This window comes from Ammospiza nelsoni, chromosome 12, assembly GCF_027579445.1.
Source record: "Ammospiza nelsoni isolate bAmmNel1 chromosome 12, bAmmNel1.pri, whole genome shotgun sequence".
NCBI lineage: Eukaryota > Metazoa > Chordata > Aves > Passeriformes > Passerellidae > Ammospiza > Ammospiza nelsoni.
Window position 1 is genome coordinate 6,579,816 of NC_080644.1, and position 19,544 is coordinate 6,599,359.

The window sequence follows — 19,544 nt, forward strand, 5'->3', positions numbered from 1 at the left end:
GATCCCCCAGTGCAGAGGCAGAGGGATCAGCTCAGAGATGCTGCTCGCATGGGTGGGGGTCAGGGTGGAGTTTTCACTGCAGGAGTCGCATTTGGGGCCTATTTTAAACACGTCCCCCACGTCGCCGAGCGCACGTCTCGAGGATTTAAATAGATGGCGGTTTGATCATTGTCTCTCCCAGGGAAACAGTTTTTAATGAGGTTTTAAATAATAAAGTGGGATAATTTGCCTGGCTGGCAAGATCATGAAATTTTTATGCCTCCTTTCTCTCCCAAAGTTTTATCACCCTTTATTTTTAGTGATGTATAATCCCCGCTTTTGAGGAAAAAAAAAAAAAAAAAGAACAAAAAACAGAGAAACCACTGACACAGGGAAAGCCACTCCTGAGCAGCGACATTTAGGTGGGAAACAATCTGGGCAAAGCTTCACAGACAGCCCTTCCTCATCCCCTGGGGATGGAAGAACACCCCAGAGTAGCAGAGGGGATCCCCAGGGTTGGTGCAGGGTGCCAGTATTGGTGCACAATGCTGATGCTGGGTGTAAGTTTGGGGTGCAGGGTGTGAGTACCGGGAGCCAGTGCTGGGTACGTGATGCTGGTGCTGGGTGCCAATAGTGGGTGCATGGTGCTGGTACTGTACCGGGTGCTGGTGCTGCTTATCAATAGTGGGAGCACAGTGCTTGTCCTGTGTGCCAATATTTGACACTGGGTGCTGGTGCAGGGTGCTGGTACTGGGTACCAGTGCTGGTATTATGTGCAGGGTGCTGGTACCAGGTGCAGGGTGCTGATTCTGGGTACCAGTGCTGGTAGTGTGTGCAGGGTGCTGGTAGTGGGTACCAGCGCTGGTTCTGTGATGCTGGTGCCGGGCACAGCCGTGGGTGCCCGGCGCTGGGGGCAGGGGGCCGGGGCGGTGGGTGTTGCGGGTGGGTGTCAGTGTGTGAGTGTGCGTGTGTGCGCCGTGAGGAAGTGCCAGGGCTGCAATCGCTTTCGGAAGTGGCCGGCGGGGCCGGGCCGGAGCCTGCGCAGTGCCGCCGCCGCCGCTCGGCTCCCGCTGCCGCTCCCTCTCCCTCCGGTGCCCAGCCCGGCGGCAGCGCAGCGGCGGCGGCCGGGGGCGGCGGCGGCGGCGCGGATGCCCGGCCCGTGAGTACCCCGCGCCCCGGCCGGGGGCTGCCGCGGCCGGGGGGGACGCGCTCCCCTCGCCCCCTCCCTCGCCCGCTGCCCAGCCCAGCCCCGCTCCCCCGCCGGACCCCGCTTTGCCCACCCGCTCTCCCTCCCCCAGCCCCTCCGCACGCTCCCCCTGCATGGACCCCTGCCCCGAGCATCCTCCCTCCTGCACCGCTCCCCCCACACGCGCGGAGGATGGAGAGCCCTGCCCGTGCCTGTCTGTTTGTCCGTGCGTCCGTGTGTCCGGCTGCCGCCTGTCACCGGCCCCGTGTGCGAGCGCTGGGGCGGGGGGATGCTCCGTGGGGACCGGGCGGCAGGGCGGGGGGACCCCGAGCACGGAGCAGGGAGGGGGAACTCCCCGCCGCATCCCCCCAGGGGAGGGCAGGGCTCCTGCCAGGAGGAGGAGGAGGAGGATGGAGAGGGGGAAGGAGGGGGGCACCCTCCAGCCGCAGGGCCGGCGGCGCCGGGGTTTGCCCAGCCCGGGGCGGGGGTTGCAGGGAGGATCCCCCCGAGGCCTCCCCGGCTCTCCCGCACCCACAGGTGGGTGCCAGGGCGGTGCCGGAGCATCCCCGCAGCGGCGCGGCCGGGCAGGGCTCCGTGCCCGTGCGGCTCCCCGGGCTCCGTGCGGAGGGTGCCGAGCCTCGCCCGGGCGAGGGGCAGCGCTGAGCCGGGCTCGGGCAGCGCCGGGGCTCGGGGAGGTTGCCTGAGGTCAGGGCAGCCTCGGGCTGCGGTGCCCGCGGGTTCTCCAGCAGAGCACAGCCAGGGGCTGGCTCAGGAACCTGCCTCGGGGGTGTCGGGGACGCGGCTGTCCCCAGAAGGGCCGTGACATGCGAGTGTCGCCCGACACGAGCCCATCACGTGCGCGGCGTCGCGGGATGCTGCACTTGGGGCTGGGCTCGGTGGCCCAGGGATGGAGAGGGACAGCGCGGCCACCACGCCCTGAGCGGGTCACTGTGCCCTGTGCGGGTCACTGTGCCCTGTGCGGGTCACTGCACCCTGTGTGGGTCACTGTGCCCTGTGTGGGTCAATGCACCCTGTGCGGGTCACTGTGCCCTGTGCAGGTCACTGTGCCCTGTGCGGGTCACTGCACCCTGTGTGGGTCACTGTGCCCTGTGTGGGTCAATGCACCCTGTGCGGGTCACTGTGCCCTGTGCGGGTCACTGTGCCCTGTGCGAGTCACTGCACCCTGTGTGTGTCACTATGCCCTCTGCGGGTCACTGTGCCCTGTGTGGGTCACCGTGCCCTGTGTGGGTCACCGTGCCCTGTGCGGGTCACTGTGCCCTGTGCGGGTCACTGTGCCCTGTGTGGGTCACTGCGCCCTGTGCCGGTCACTGTGCCCTGTGCCGGTCACTGCGCCCTGTGCCAGTCACTGTGCCCTGTGCGGGTCACTGTGTCCTGTGCAGGTCACTGTGCCCTGTGCGGGTCACTGTGTCCTGTGCGGGTCACCGCGCATCCCCCGGCACCCAGGGGCTCCCCAGGAAGCTCCCTCTCCCCGCTGCTTCCATGAGGCTGCTCTGGCACGGATCCACGGCCTTATTTAAGAAACTAAACAAAACGTGTGAAGCGAGTGGGAGGGATTCCCCTGCTGCGAGGGGAGTTCATTCCCCTCTGGATGCGTCTCCATCCCCATCAGTGGAGATGCTCATCCCGTGTCACGCTGGGTGAGCGGAGCTGTGGCATTTGCTGGCCTGGTGCACGGCGTTTTCTTTGGGAAAACGGGTCACCCCAGTGGGCACATACTTCAGAGTATCTCCCAGGGGAGAGCGCCACATCAGACTTCCCTACAAGGATTTTAGCTGCTCCGCGTCAGCCCTTCCCCACAAATGACTCAAGCCACTGATCAAAATACAGTCATGTTCTTCAGCAATTAAACAACCTCCACCTCACAGGATTGTAGTGGAGAAGCAGGAGTTTAGTGACATGAATATATCTCAGTCAGGGTGCGAGCACCCGTTTTGGTATTATTATTTAAGAAAAGAAGGAACTGAAGGCAGAAAAATATTTCAAACGAAACCCAGAAAGAGTAAGGGAGAAAAATACCTTGGCAGGGTTGTTGGTTCTGAGTCTGCCCAAGGTGCTGGAGCAGCCCATCTCAGCCATCTCCTGAAGTGCATCCTCTCCCATCTTGGCTGAGCTTTGGTTCTTGTCTTTGCTTTTAGGCTGGGCCTGGGTTTCAGCTGGGCTGATGTGAAGTGAGTGGGTGAGCTCAGTGCTCAGAGCTCTTCCCTGTGAGCAACAGGTCAGGAGTAGCAAACCAGCCACTGTGTCACTCCTCAACCTCTGCAGAGCATGAGCTTGAGCTGCTGAGGCTTTTCCTCTTTTTTTTTTTTTTTTTTTCCCAAATTTTTATCCTCTGGATAAAAATAATTTTGGAAAGCTCATGAGGAGGTAAGAGCCACTCTGCCTTTCCCCTCAAGCTCCTCCTGCTCCTCGGATCAGTTCATGCACCAACCCCTGGCCATGCCTGAGCACCCCAAAAAAGAACAGGCAGGGCACAGCAAGGCCAGCAGGCATTCCCCCTGCCATGCCACACTCTCAGGGCTCAGCAGTGGGCCCTTGCCTGAATAACAGCAGTTCTGAGTGATCTGGTGCCCAGGGCCTTCACCCGAGACTTCCTATTGCTCAGTTCCTTTTTCATCTGCACATCCCTCTCTGCATTTCCATTACAGAAGCTCTTCAGAGAGGAGGGATCTAAATCCAGCTGGTTTTATACTTTATTTCATAGTTGTCACTTATTCTGGGAGAAGAAAAGATCCTGGACCTCATCAGTGATTTTTTACATCCCCCCATGTGTTACAACCTGGGTTCCACCTGTGGGGAGGGCAGGAGAGGGAAGTGTCCGACATCTTCCATGGTGTGAGAGGGGAAGGAGCTGAACTCGCAGGACTCCCAACACCCTGTCACAGAGGGGAAGCAGCTCTGTGGTGCCATCACTGCCCCAGCTCTGGCAGCTCAGGGAACAGGCATCCAGCCCCAGCATCTCCCTATTCACTGCCCATCCAGCACCACTCGAGCCTCCTCCAGCTCATTCCCAGCACTGCTGGGCTCAGCCAGCCCTTTTCCTTCCCCAGCTGCCACTCCATGGGTTACCCCATGCAGCACAGGGAGGGTCACCTGCAGAAAATCCTGAATCCTCACTGCCCTGGCCATCCAAAGGGTGTGATGGTAACTCCAGCAACACCACTGGCCAGCTCTCCTCTCTGCTCCCACGGGTTTCAGGACATCCAGAACTTCTCACAGGGATCAAACATCTTAAATCCAGCTGTGCATGCTCTGCAGGAGCTGTTGGCTGTGCTGCTTCACAAGCCCTGGGGTGAGTTCCCTGTGCAGCTGCCCAGCCATCCTCAGGACCTGGGGACACAGGAGCTGGTGGCTTTGGGGTAAAGCTAGTGAAGGCAGAATCCTGGCTCCATCCAGATCCTGAGCACCATGTAAGACAAGGCAGCAGCCCCAGAGTTTTGATCAACCTTTCACCCTTCTGCGAAAGCGCTCCCTGGGAGCATGGAGAATTATTTTATTTCTGTTATTTTTGGCTGCAAGTCCACTGGGTTCCTTCTTCAGAGTGGACCAGTAACAGAAACCTGCCTGTGATTTTTCCCCTCCCCAGACACTGTGCAGGGCATGGAGGGTGATGCCTCAGCCCATCCCCTCATATTTTCTGGATCCATAGGACCTCAGTCATTGTGGGTGAGTGCACCTGGAGAGGCAGGGAGTGCTCTGCCACTCACCCATCCTGCAAAACCTCCTGCCCTTGGCCATTTCGTGAGAGCAACATTTAACCAGCAGAAGGGTGGAGCAGCAGTGAAAACAACAACAACGTTCTTTGGGGTTCAGCTTCACCATTCATCTTAGACATGGAAAAAAGGGGGTTTCCTGACCGCAGGAAAATGTGTGGTCGAGTTTTCGAGCAAGCCGCCCTTCAAGTTCTCCGAGCACTTGGAACCAGCCTGGGTTGACCTTTTGAGGGCTCCCTGCTGGGCTTGGGGGCCCAGGTTTGCCACACTCCACTCTCACTTGTCAGCACTTGCCCCACTCTGGAGGCAGAAATGCTACAAAGCCTCCAGGGGAGCAGCGGGATGGGCACGGCAGAGCGGGGTCACAGCATTCCTGTGCACGGCCGTGGCTCTGGGTGCGCTGGCAGCCCACTCCCAGTGCTGGAAACACCCCTGGTTCCGCCCAAAGCGGGTCAGCAAAAGGGTTTGGGGCAAGGGTTTGGGTTTTCCAGCTGCTCCCCCTCCTGCAGGTTTAACCCAAGCAGGGCTGCAGCTTCCTCGACAGAAGGCGAATGCCCAAGCAGCGCTGCAGGGCAAAGGGCAGGAGAAGAACAAACAGGTACATATTGGCATTAGTGGGCAGAAAGCTTCAATCTAGACTGGAAAACACCCACAAAAACCAAGGGAAGATGCTGCCTGAGAGCCTGGTGGGGGTTTCACCAGGAGGAGAGAGCTGCCGAAGCAGATTTGGGGCTGCAGAAATGTATTGCTGTGACAGCAGCTCGTGTGCTCTGATGGGACCTGCACCCTGCAGCATCCTGGGGGCTCAGCAAAGGCCATCACCATGGCCTGTAAATCAGTGTCTCACTGAGATGCCCTGCAAGGCCCACTGCCACCATGTGAGCCCAGAATGCCTGCAATGGGCACCCACCATGGCCAGGGTCCTGCGCCCCAGCTGTGCCTGCCCTGTCTGGCAGCAGGGGGATGAGCAGCTGCACTGCCAGACAGTGTCCCAGGACATGGGGCCACACAGGGTGACAGTGCTTCCTTCCTCCCCACACTGCCAGCTCCTCCCTGGGTGATGGAGCTGAGCCCTGCCATCAATCTTCCCCTTAGGTTGGCGTTTAAATCACCAGGGCAGCTGGATTTGGGGGACAAGAATTGCTCACCCTGATCCCTTCTGGTGGCTGGGGCAGGGCAGAGCCTCCCTGCTGCCCTGGCACCATGACCACACCTCAGGGGTCACCTGTGACCCTTGGGACTCTCCAGAACTTGGGCAGGGCATTGGGTCAGCAAATCCCCCTTTCCCTGGGTGTTTGCCTGCAGGATGAGGCCTGGGGGATTCATTCCTCAGTCCCTCAGTGTTTTAATGTAGGACCCAAGTCTGATGTGGGAGGAAGTTTTGCTGGCATAAGTGACAGCCCAGCTCTGAAAGCTGTAGTCCAGGGACTTGATGCTGGGGACATGTCCCAGCCCTGGTGCATGTCCCCAGCAGCACAAAGTGACATCTGCCTGAAGCCAGGCTCCAAAGGCATCTGTCAGGGCTGGCAGTGTGCAGGCAGCAGCGCCCACAGCTGAATAAACCATGGTGGGCAAATGCCCCTGGGTGCAGTGTTTGGGACATGCTCCCCTTGTCCCCAGCTGTCCCCAGCTGCTGGTGTGGCCCTGGCCTGGCTGGTCCCACTGCTGGTTGAGCCAGGCTCTGCCCTGCCCTGACCACATCAATGCCATTGGGGCCGTGCTTTGGGCAGGAAGTGTGGCTGCAGAGCAGGGCCAGACCTGTCCTCGGCGTGGTCACACTCAGCGCCTGCCCGTGCCAGCACAGGCTCCCAAACCTCCTCCTGCACCTCCTGGTGCCTCCCATGCAGGGCTCTGCGTGCAACCCAGCTTGTGCTGGGGGAAGAATCATCCCTCAGGTGTGCTGGGAGCTCTCAGAGCTGTGCTGAGCCAGCCCTTTGATCCAGCATTGCCCTGTGATGCAGTGTTCTTCCTTTTCATCCCATCCTGCCTTGGTTCTCTGTCTGGTTCCTCATTTCCTTGAAGGATGCCACTCTTCATCCCTCAAATCACCACTGTCCTGTGGTCCCAGGGGCTGGCAGCTTGCTGTGAACAAGGAGCACCCCACCACCCATCCAGCTCAGCTCTCCCCTGGCCATGCCAGTGCCTTATCCTCCTCCCTGTCCCTCTGATCTTCCCTCCCATCAACCAACAGGCTCCTCCATCTGTTTAGCCCCTGCTGGGTATTGATCACTGATCTGTCTTCTCCTCTCCCATGGATCATTACTGAGTTCAGAACAGGCCCCTGCCCTCACACCACAACACCTCTGGTAGTAGAAACAAATTGTCAGTGCTTGCCTTACTAAATCCCCCAGCTGACTGGCATGGGGCTATTTTTGTGCTATAAAACAATTGACTCTGGTTCAGTGTTTCAGGGTCAGGGGATGGGTGCTGGCAGTGCTGTGCCTGTCCTGCTGCCCAGCAGCCATGGTGCCAGGACAGAGCCATGGGTCTGTTCTCCTCTTCCCAGCAGGTGCTGGATGGGTTCATGTGGTCCTTTTGGGAGGGCTTATGGTGGGATTTAGCTTGGAGGACGCTCAAGCAGAAATACACAGGGAGCAGAGGAGGTGGGTGGTCTGGAGAAGGACCCTGGCATTGTCCTCATCCTGGCAGGAGAGGGGCTGTCAGCTCTCGTGGTGTTAAAGACTGGGGAGGTGTTTGGACACACTGAAGCATGTCACAGTTCCCATCAGCAGGATTTGCCTTTCCAGCCTTTGGGAGTGGCAGAGGAATCACTGCAGGACAGAGGATCTCCCCAGAGGTACCTGCTGGCCACCGCTGCCTCACCCACATGTGCAGGCACATCTGTGGTGTTATCAGTGCCATGGGCTCCTTATCAGTGCCATGGGCTCACAGGGCAGCAAGGACGTGGCAGGGTGCGACCACATGGGCACAACCATGCCTTCATGCCAGCAGAGCCCACCCAGCCCTGCCAGGGATCACTGGCACCTCTGTGCTGGTAGGATTTGGCTCAGCCCAGCCCCATCCCGCAGAGACAGGGGGCTCAAGCCCTCAACCTCTTTAATCTTTTTCTAAAAGATTGCTAAGGGGTGGAAGGGGGGGGGGGGGGGGGGATTGAAAACCAAGTCTAAAAATAACTCCTAAAACTTCCTGTGCTGCTGGCAGGTGGCTGGGACAGGCTGCGGGGGCGGGAGGCAGCTGTGGGGCTCGGGGCCGTGCCTCTGCTCTTACCATGGGGTAACCCCGGCAGAGGGGTCCCGGGGGGGTGCCAGCCCCCTGCCACCCACCCCAGCTGCCTGCTGGGCTGCCTCGCCTCTGGTTGCACTCCGTGGCTGGTTCCAGCCAAATTTGGCAGAGATCAGAGGTGCTGGGACCTCCTGGGAAGATGCCAGGGAGGGGGTGGGGAGGCTGCAGGCTGTGCTGAGCCCTTATGAGACACTGGAGAATCCAGCAGCAGCACGCCAGGGCTGCCAGGCTCTCCTTGTGCTGATCCAGCGGGGCTGGTCTAGCAGGTGGTGGGTGTTTGCTGCTCCTCCAAGGCATGGAGAGGGCTCAGAGCCGGTGCTGCTCCTGGCTGAGGCATCACTGGGCTGTGACAGGGATTTGGACAGGGATGGTGTCTCCATGCCGCTGGTGGTTTGTTCATTGTGCCCACCTTGCGGGATCCTGTGATGAGCAGCAAAGCTGCTGTCCCGGCTTTGACCCATAAAATACCAAGGGAAGGTCCTTCCTGGGGTGGAGAGTGACAAGAGGTGACCAGAGAATGGAAATACTCTCAATGCCTGTGAGCTGGGGGTGCTGGAAGCCGTGAGAGCGTGGCTGCATCCTGACAGCCCCAGCTGTCCCCCTGCCTTGTAGCAGCAGAGGGAATCCTGGAACACCATCTGGGGAATGAATGAGGTGCGCAGAGAAGCGGCGCCCGGCTGAGCCCCTGGAGCGCCGGGGGTGACGGCAGGGGAAGGGGCTGCCCAGGCCGGTGGTGGCTTTGGGTGACAGGAAGGTTTCCATCCGGATGGAGTGACTGGGGACAGCAGCAGCACAACCGCGTGGGGTTTCGCGTGCCGGGTGTGCGGGCTCGGAAGAGGGGAGGTGATAACTCGTGTCCGGGGAAGGCGGCGCTGGGATGAGCCGATAGCAGGTACATGGCGCTGCCCCAGGGGAGCGGGGTGGCTGCCGGCGTCCTTCCTCCCTCTTTCTCCCCTTCTGCCCTTTTTCACCTGCGGTGAGACCGTGCCACCGAGGGGCAGCCGCCAGCACAGACCACAAGCCGTGCTGGTCGCTTGTGGGCTGCAGCCTCCTCTGCCCACAGCAGGGCCGAGGGTGAATTTAATCAAGAAAACGGAGGTTGGCTGATTCCTCTCTCTCTCTCTCTTGTGTTTCTATTTTTCCTGAAGAGGAAAAAAATCAAACAACTTTGTTTGTGAGTCACTCTTGGCCGAGGGAGCAGGGCTGCGCTCTGTGTGTGCATCAGGCTGGCACATCCCACCTCGCAGGGACAGGGATGCTGCCGGAGGCACCGCCGGCGGCTCTGACTCAGCCCTTCCCGCACAGCCCTTCCCGCACAGCCCTTCCCGCACTGCCCACCTCGCTGCCGGTGTCCGTGTTCTGCGGGCAGTGCTGGCAGCCCGGGCACATCGGGGGCACAGCGTGGCAGAAAGCGCTGTCGCTTTGAAGCGGCCTCGGCTGCGGGGTTATTCCTGCCTGGCACCCTCGGCAGAGCGGGGTTGTTCCAGCACCAGCGTGCCAGGGCTGTTTCCGAGGAGCTGCCATCAGTGCCAGTCCTGGCTGGGGAGCCCCATCTTGGTAGCCCTCGTGGATCCATCCTTGCATGGATCCAGCCCTCCTGGAGGCAGGAGGCTGACCTGGCTCAGCCCCACTGTGCCCCTCCATGGGGCAGCTGGCCCCGTGATGGAGCAGCAAGGAGAGCGTCTGGGCCGGGCTGGGGCTTTCCCAAAAAAGGCCTGAACTCTTCGGTTGAGTTTGCCACTTCCCTTACCACTCCCTTTCCTGTGAGAGGATGTGTTTGGCCGCTTTTCTCTTTCTCTCTTCTTTTCTCCCCCACCTCCCTGCCCGCAGAGCCGGCGGTCCTGGCGATGCCGCGCACCCCCTGAGCCGGGCAGGGTCACCCTGGCTGGTGCCATGGCCAGGCTGCAGGTATGGACACAGCACAATGGCTGCTCCCACACCCCCCAGTCCTCCCAGCACCCACAGCACAGGTGGGCACGTCAGGGACAGCACAGGTTGTGCTGGGAGTGCTCCTGCACTGAGGTGGGTGCTGATTTGTGCCCTGTGCTGCAGAACTGGGGGAGATTGCTCTGCCCAGGGTGAGCAGGGCACGAGGAGCTTCATATGCAGGTGTGTGGGATGGGGCCAACATCTCAGCAAGGCCTGCTGGAAGGGGAGGTTCCCCTTTGAAAGTGATTTTGGGGAGAGCTCATCTTGTCTGGTTGCTTGGAGGGTCCCTGCTCCATTTGGCAAGAGGACAGTGCCAGACATCATGGGGACATCACAGGTGTGTGATGCCACCTGGCACAGCCCAGGGACACCTGGCACACGGGGACTCCCAGCCTCACAGGGGGCTTGGGGAGCTCAGGGAGGGTGGTTCTGGGCTGTCTCTTCTCTCTGTAGGGAAATGTCCCCTTTTTGTCATCCTTCCTCTTTCTGCAGCCTCGAGCGCACGCCCTCGCCTTCCCTCTGGCACTTCCCTATCCGCCAGCCCCCAGGGAGGCCTGGCACTGGGGCAACTGGTGACAGCCCCACAGCACCCAGCCCCTGCCAGCTGGGGAGCTGGGGGTGGCAGGGACATTAAAGGGTGCTGAGAAATCATCCCTGCAAATCCAGACCATGATGGCAGTGCCCTTTGGTGTCCATCGGAGTGTCCTGGCATCGCCTTTTGGTGCCAACCCAGATGTGCTGAGCTTGGCTTTTGGTGCCAAGCCAGATGTGCTGGCATTGCCTTTTGGTGCCAACGAGGATCACACCAGCAGCACCTCTTGCTGCCATCAGACAGTGTCCCTGTGGTCCCTGTGGAGGCCCACAGTTCCTTTCTCCCTGTTCCCATGGCACAGCACACTCTTCCAGAATGGCCCTGGGTTGTGTCTCACAGCACCCAGGGTGGGCAGTGGCCTGGTCCTGCTCCTGGCTGGGTGCTGAGCACACCCCTGGCATGGGAAGGGGGTGCTCCTGCCTGGGGATGCTGCTCCCTCCTGCTGCCTCTCTAGGGTGTGTTGGCTCAGCCACTTATGGCTCAGCTCTGGCCAAGGAGCAAAATGAAGTACCTGGATGTCCTCACAGAGCAAAGCCACACACTGTCCCCATATCCCAGTCCTTCAGTCACCCCCAATCCAACCGTTCCATAGCCAGGGCTGTGGCAGAGCCAGGCTGAGCTGGGAGGGAGCTGGGTGTTCCCAATGCTCAGGGTGTCCTGCTCACCCCGTTCCCACAGCCTCAACCCCAGCTCCTGTTGGTGCCACAGCCCCTGGCAGTGCTGGGTGCCATGGGATGGGCAGTGGGATGTGGGTGCTGGGAGTAGAAGATGGTTGGGCCAGGAGAGGCAGAGGAAAGGGAAGAAGTGGGGAGTTAAGTGGACCCGAAGGCGGCACGGTGTGAGAGGGAGCAGAGCTGCTGCTGAACCGGGTGACAAGATCACAGCCATCCTGCCAGCACTTGGGGCTATAAATAGGGACAATTGGGAGTGAAACACAGACTCTCTCCTTTTTCATTCCTGTGGGAGCACTGGGACTGTGGGAGGGTTTGGGAGAGCCCAGGAAAGCACTGCTGGGAACAGGGGGGCTCTACCCCAGGGCTCATGGAGGGCTCTGGGGACAGCTGTGTCCCCAGCTGCATCCCACAGCCTTGCTGTGTCCCCTTGCTGAGTGGCAGCAAGACTCAGACGAGGCCTGAGGCTGCTCAAGGTGGGGATGCTGAGATCTCTGGGGGCTCTCCCTGCTGCCTCTGCTCCCATTCCTTCCTTCTGGCAGGGGAAGGACCAGGATTGCTGCCCATCACCCTTGGCAAGGCACAGGGAGGTAGAGCCAGCTGTGGCCTGACATAAACACTGCCCGTGCTGAGCCCAGCATCTCTCCTTCCCAGGAGCATCCCTGCTCCAGGCTGAGCCAGTGGTGTGGGCAGGGACAGGCAGGTGTCCTGGACAAGGTTTGGTTTAGCACCAGGAGCTGTGAAAACTCACCACCACCGCCCTGTTTCCTTCCACTCACGTGATGCTGTGTAGCAGCTCTGACTTCCCCATCCCATGCCTGAAGACACCAGGGGTTTCAGCCACTCTTCCTCATGGCACAGGGCATGGCCAGGGGTGTGCAGGGCCAGCACTGAGCCCCTCACCCTGCCAAGCCCCACTGCTGCCTGCAGTGAGCCCCACAGCATCCCCAAAGTGTGGGATGGGATCCCAGACAAAGCAGGGGGCTGACAGAGCATGTGCCACTGCATTTCCTCTTCTACTTTCCTTCACACTTCCTTTTCTTGCACTTTCTGCCTGCTGCCCTGCCCTCGCTTGCCACCTGCCCAGGGCATTTCCCTGCACAGAGCTGCCCTGGAGCCACTCCAGGCCGGGGGTTCTGTGCAGTAACGAGGTCCCACTCCTCCCCTCCCCACAGGCTCCATCCAGGAGGCGGCAGGGACGGTAGCCAGGGGGTCTCAGAGCTCACCCGCGGGCTGGGAGGAGCTGAGAGCGGCAGAACAGCCCCTGAAACACGACCCAGACCCAACGCCGTCCGCCGTGTATGAGGCTGGGACACAGGTGAGGCGTGACTGGGGTGGCAGGCAGGAGCCAGCACTAAATTACAGCAAGTCACTGCACAGGGGCTGCTCCTTTGTGTGCTTGCACAGATGGGGGTTGGTCACTGCAGCTCCCTGACCCTCTCCCCCTCTCAGTACGCAGGACCCGCGTCCACAGAGTCGTTCCTTCCGATGTCCCGGCATGAGACCTCTCCGAGCACGGTGCAACCCGCCAGCAGCCACCGCCCCAACGCCTGCTGCTTCTGCTGGTGCTGCTGCTGCAGCTGCTCCTGGTACGTCCCCCTGCCCCTGCACTGGCTCCTGCAGCCTCACCCACTGAGCATCACCCACCCACCTCGTCAGGGGCAGGGGATAGAGTGCTGGGTGCACTGTGATTGCTGTTCATGACACAAATCTCTTGGGATGCATAGAGGGACTCCCCCATGCTGCCCTGATGGTCTCCAGGCAAGGATGGCCCCATCCATATGAGCCCTCTGGGAAGTTCTGCCTTGCAGCAGTGAGCACAGAGTCCAGCCCTGCCCTCCCAACACTGCCCAAAGCCAAGGATGGAAGCAGCTGCTTGCCTCCATCTGCATCTCCTGTCCTTACTGAGGATCTCCAGCTCCTTATTCTCTGGATAGCCTAGGTTTTGGAGAGCCCATCTGCTCTTCCTCCTCAGCATCTGCTCATTCAGAAATTGCTGATGACTCCAGCTTTGCAGCAGCTTTGGTCTTTACACCCACCAAGAGCAGTGAGCTTGGAGGAGCAAAAACCCTGGAGCTGAGCCCCATGCATCTCCCTCCTAGACACTGTCCTAGGCTTGGTGGCATTCCCTGTGTCTGTCCTTAATTTCTGCAAGAGCCTGTGACAGAGAGGGAGCAGAAATCCCAGAGATGGGACAGCTATTCCTCCTGTATCCCCCCCTGAGTGGGGCTCAGCCCTGGCAGGCAGCGAGCCCTGGGGGTGGCACAGGCAGGGACATGCCCAGAGCTTTGCCCACCCAGCTGCCCATGCTGGGGCAGAGGTTTGCACAGCCAGTCCTGTGTGAGCAGCAGGGACAGTGTCGCAAGCAGGAAGGGCTGCGGTCAGTGCTGGGACCGAAATTCACGGGTCCAGGGGAAGTTGGCTGATGGCTGCTCTCCACTTGTGCCACCAGCACCCCCGGGGACAAGGGGACACAGAGACAGGGAACACTACATCCCCAAACCCCAGCACCTCTATCCCACTATCTGCCTCCAGGCTGGACTGGTGCTGGCACGTCACCAATAAACACTTGTTTATTTCTTGGTGATTGTTCGTGACACAACAGCTCACAATTGTTGTGAACACATCAGCTCCGCCTTGGGCTGGTCCAGCACTGACCTCTGCCGGCTGCTGTGGCCACTCCAGCTCAGCTCAGTCCTGGCACATGGCCCTGGCACACAGCCTGAATGCTGAAGCAGGACCAGAGCCACAGCAGCCCCCGAGCACAGGGACAGCACAGGGACACGCTCACATGGTGACAGCATGAGGGAACCAGGGTGCCACCAGGGCAGTGGTGAGAGAAAGGCATGGCTGGGGGGTACTGGTGCCCACGGAGGAGATTCAGTGGTCAGGGGTCAAGGTGGGGTCTGCATGTGTCCCCAATGCCCCTGACTACCTTTCTGTCTCCCCGTTAGGAACGAGGACCGAGAGCGAGCATGGAGGGCATCCCGGGAGACCAAACTGGAGAGCATCCCAAACTGTGAAGCGTGGTGAGTGCAGGGCCAGTGCAGTGGGCTGGGGTCAACCACAGCAGGGCACAGTATGGCACTGTCTCCTCTGCCACCCTCCATGGCAGCCAGGACTGTGTTCTGCCCTTGGGGTACACACCAGGGCTCAGGGGTTCCTGGTGATGTGTCCAGCTCCTCCCCAGTTCTCACCAAGAAACAGGGAATCTGGAGCCACAGGCTGAATCCTACTGTGGTTCTGCCCTCAGGCCCATTGCAAAGGGAAACTGAGGCATGGAAGAACCTCAGCAGATTTTGGACCTCATTCTGCCATTTAGATGCACTGCCAAGAGCATCCTGCAGCCACAGGGAGAGGAGGGGACAGGCCATTCCCAGGGGCTCTCAGCGCTGAAGTGGAAGCAGCAGCAGTGTCTACATTCACTCAGGGAGGAGCAGGATGGGCCAGCACCCCACTCCAGGAATGCTGGGCACCAAGCACCCATTCCCTGAGCGACAAGTGTGACACACCCAGCCATGGGGGCTCTGTGCCGTGCCTGGAACAGCTGGGTCAGGGTTAGATGTGCTAATTAGCCGTGGATAATGAGTGTACCTGGCCTGCTCAAACAGGTGCTGAGCATTTGCTGGGAAACAGCCTCCCTCCCTCTCCACCCTGTTCTCTCCCTCCCCAGCTGAGAGGGGTGATGGACCCATGTCAGTCTCTTGGCTCAGAGCTGCCTCTCCACCAAAGGGCTTTTCCTCCTGTTGATATTTGTGCAGAGCCAGCACCAAAATACACCCCAGTTTGGGAAATCCATACCAAAGCAAGGCTACACTCCAGCTTGGCTGAGCAGAGCCAGGACAGAGCCCAGAAGTGACCTCTGGAAGCTCCACACCACTGGAGCCTGAGCAGGAACATCTCCTCATGGGCACGGGGGATGTGGTTGGGCACAGTTCCTCTGGGTGGGACCAGGGATGAGCAGGAGGGACACAGTGGGATCCCTGGGACACAGGAGGGACACAGTGGGATGTCTGTCTGGCTGTAACACCTTCCCCTTGCCTTGCCATGGACCTGTCAGTGCCAAACCCACGCCGGAGGAGGTGCAGGGCTGGGCACAGTCCTTTGACAAGCTGATGAAGAGCCCGGCGGGGCGCAACGTCTTCCGGGAGTTTTTGCGGACTGAGTACAGCGAGGAGAACATGCTCTTCTGGCTGGCGTGTGAGGAGCTCAAAACCGAGTGCAACAAGCACACCATCGACGAGAAGGCCAGGATGATCTATGAGGATTACATCTCCATCCTCTCTCCCAAGGAGGTAGGAGGCAGAGCCTTTGAGGGGAGGGCTCTTAGGGAGAGGGCTCAGTTCCAGCTGCTGCCAGAGCCCTGTGACAGTTTGGGGATGAGTTTGGCAGGGTGACGGCGGTGGGAAGGGGATATCCAGCCCCCCAAAACCCCCGGGACGCTGCTGGCACTGTGACTGCGGGCCGGGTTGTGCTGCGGGGCCGAGACCTCACGAGGGCACCAGCGGGCCGGGAAAATGCTGCATCCCGGCTCACAGCATCCCTGGAGTGGGGTACCCAGGGCGGGACCACCCCATCCCACCTCCCTATGCCCAGCTGGGGGACACAGAGGAGTCCCAGAGAGATCCCCACTCGATCCTGCAACCCTTCCCAGCCACCAGGGCTCCAGTGCCAGTATCTTCTGGGATGGAGCACACTGGTCTCCCCACATCTGGTACTGCATTGTTACTCAGTTTCCCTTGAGAGGGGTGCGGGGATGGGTGCTGGGCCAGGGGCTTGTCCTTGGGTGTCCCCCAGCCCCCACTTTCTCTCCGTGCCCCCCAGGTGAGCCTGGACTCGCGGGTGAGGGAGGTCATCAACCGGAAGATGCAGGAGCCGTCCTCGCACACCTTCGACGACGCACAGCTCCAGATCTACACGCTGATGCACAGAGACTCCTATCCCCGCTTCCTGAACTCTGCCATTTACAAATCGCTGCTCCAGACCGTCTCCCACTCCTCCTCGGAGTCCTAAGGGCACCCACTAGCCGTGGGGACAGCAGTGGGGACATGGTGGCCAGGGACGGTCGGTGCCTCCTCCCCTCTGCCGCCCTCCTTGCCAGACCTCACCGTTTTTAGCTTTTTACCTATGAACTGTCACCCCGGTGTCTGGGCCACACTGCAGGACTGTCCCCAGGACACAGCCTGGGCCAGTCCATACTACTGATTCTCTGCCCTGTCCCCAGTGCTGGCCAGAGCGAGCTGGGGGAGCACAGGACAGTGCCCAGGGCCTGGCTCTCCCCACACCCTGTTTGGAAGAGGTCACTTTATCCCATCTCCACACACCTGGGGACACAGCACGTCCCCATTTTCCACCTGAGACCCAGTTGGGGGTTTTTTGAGGTGGGGGGGAGGTCAACTGTTGTTGGTTTGGGTTTGTTTTTTTAATTTTAAATGCTCCTTTGGTTGGCTTTTACTGGGGGACTTGGGCTGCGGGAGGGGGGTTGACGAGCATCTCTGTACATATAAAAACTTGTCAGGTTTACCTGGTTCCAGCTGTTTGAGGTGGCCCAAAGGGCAGGGGGGTGGTGATAGAGGCTGTTTGCATTGCTGGTGGGGCAGAGGGCAGAGCTCTGAGGTGCCATAAGGGACCATGGGGATGTGCTAGGGGGTGGGCAGGAGATGTCTTACAGCTGCCTCCCCTGCCAGTCCCCATGACACCACACACTGCCACCCCAAACCCAGAGCATCCTCCATCCTTGGTTCATGGACCTCAGGGAGGGGGAAAACACCTGTACAGGTGTTGTTTGCCCTCCTGCAGAACCCACAGGCACCAAGATGCCTGCATGAGAGCTCCCAGCTGGCCCAGGCCTGGGAGAAGCCCAGGGGTCTGCCCTGGTTCCTCCCTGAGCAGGCACCTGGGCTCCATGCAGGATGGAAGTGTCACAGGGAGGATACAGAATTCCCATGTTTCTCCACAGCACAAGGAATGATTTACTGAAGGCTCAGTATGCAGGATTAAAACGTCTGTCCCTGCTCTTCACACTGAAACAAAGCCAACACAGGGGTTTTGCTGCCAGTCTTTGCTTCTCCTGATCCACCACAGCAGTTTCTTATTTATCCATCCCTTCCCCTCCTCTCTTCAGCCCTTCCAAAAGAAAAAAAATGCTTTTTATTGAACATATTTTTTAAACAAACCAATTCTTTCAGCTTTTTTTTTGTTGTTTTTGTTTCCTTCCTTCCTCATGGCATGACTGTGTGGAAATTCATGTCAGTAAATTTAGTTTTCTTTGCCAAGCTGGAAATACAGTTCAAGAAAATGTATTTTTGAGAGAGACCAGCAATGGTTTATTAGGAATGTCGGTATTGTTATTATTGGCAGGTTTTTCTTCAGTCTGCAACCTTACAGCATCCCCACCCTGCACAGGGCAAGTTTTAGTTCTGGGTTCATTCTGTGAGTAAGGGAAATACTCTCAAATGTGGCCCCAGCCTGAGGGTTGGAGGTTGAACATCCCTGAAGCTGTTCAAGAGCATGGCTGGGGGTCAGAATCCCTCCACACACCACAGAGGTCTCAGCACAGGGAAGACCCCACTGCCATGAGATAATCTCGTTTTTCTCTTGCTCCCACTCCCTTTTAAACACCTTACAAGCAAATCTTTACTTCTGAAGCACCTTTTTATCCAGTGTGCTTCCCCTCCCTGGCTCTCCTGGAAAATGGAGCGGTAAAATGACATGGTAGTTTTCCCAAACTCCTGCTTGGGACTCTTGGTACCTAATTCAGGATTGTCAGAAGGCTGTACACAAGCTCAGCTCTGCTCCTCACAGGAACACAAGAAGAAAGGCAAGAGGCACTGGTGAAGAGCTGGCTCCCTTTCCCAGCACACGAGCCAGTGCTCTGGTCAGCGTGGGTTTTAGATCCTGAAGCTTTTTCAGCAGCACTGCGAGGACACTGCTCCCTCCCAAGCCTGGCTTGAATAATCCCATTCACCACAAGACTCGTGAGGCTTAAAGGAGTTGTCAGCGTCTTTGAATATTTTCCTTCTTGGGAGACTTGGCTGCACCCTGTAAAGTGAAAGCCCTGAGCGAAGGATGCTGGTGGGATCCCTGCCTCCGGAGCAGCACAGCCCTCCAAGGGGCTGGGAGCACGTTTTCCGCTGCTTTCATGTGGCTGCTTACTCCTCTCCAAACATCTCCGAGGTCTCTGCTCAATGTCTGCTGTCTGGCATGCTGGGAAGCCAGTGGAAATACTTGTTTTTCACTCTGGAAGAGGGAAGCAATGCCATGAGATGTGACTGCTCCTGCCCTGCCCGTCAGCACAAGAGCTGGAGGGCGCAGCACTGCTCCTTGGCAGCCTCAGACCCACAGAGCTTGCTGGGGTCCCCCAAGTGCTGCATCACCCCAGCTAAAGGCTATGAAAAGGAAAGAGGAGGGATTTTAAGTTTGGCTGAAAGCTGTTGTGAGGTCAGATGGAATTTCCCCACCAGGTTTTAGTTAGCTCCCAGAAGGAGCCTCATTCTGTATCTCTCCTTCACAGGGTCACATCTGCAGATGTGGCACCTGGGGCTGGCTTAGCTACAGGATCCTTTCCTTATCTGACCCCTTCCAAGCACCAGCTCTGAGCTCACTTCAAACCTCCTCCACTTCCACAGCTGAGTGCCAACAGCTCCCACCCATCCCTCTAGCCCTTACCTTGTCCAGATCCAAGCCTCTGGAAAAATTCCTGTATTTGCAGCATTTTCCCTCCTCCTGAGCCTCTCCAGCAAGCCCCTCTGAAACTCCAGGCTGTTTCTCAGCTGTCAAGCTACAAGCAGAGCACAAACAGGAAAGTGCCTGGCACTCACTTTGAACAGTTTGGGGTGGGATTTACTGTGGCTGGTGTCACCCTACTCTCAGTCTGTTACAACCTGGGCAGTACATTCTGATCTTTGCAGCAGCCGATGCTGTTGGCATTTAAAGGCTCAAGATGAAAAGGAATCAGTGCAAAATCCAGTGAATGCTGCCAAGATGGAAAGCAACATCTGATCTCTGCCCCAAAAGCTGTTCCCTGTCAATAGTACTGCCCACCCAGCTTCCCCAGGCCGTGGCCCAGTGATTGAGATTCCATGAGGTGACAGAAACAAGCCTTCACACACCAAGGGTGTGCCTGCAAGTCACATCTCACTTTCTGCTGCTCCAGGCATTATTCAGTCCTCATCCACCTGGACATGGACCGCCTGTCAAGTTCCCATGCTGGA

General features: G+C 58.9%; 1 protein-coding gene across 1 annotated transcript; it reads left to right on the forward strand.

The window, feature by feature from the left end:
• The first annotated feature begins 1,044 nt into the window (after positions 1-1,044).
• On the forward strand, positions 1,045-17,613 carry RGS19 (regulator of G protein signaling 19). The gene is made up of 6 exons (XM_059480991.1): positions 1,045-1,138; positions 12,507-12,649; positions 12,784-12,920; positions 14,286-14,360; positions 15,392-15,626; positions 16,156-17,613. Exons 3-6 carry the CDS (start codon positions 12,820-12,822, stop codon positions 16,342-16,344), a joined length of 600 nt encoding a protein of 199 aa, XP_059336974.1. The 5' UTR covers positions 1,045-1,138; positions 12,507-12,649; positions 12,784-12,819; the 3' UTR covers positions 16,345-17,613.
• Positions 17,614-19,544: the final 1,931 nt, after the last annotated feature.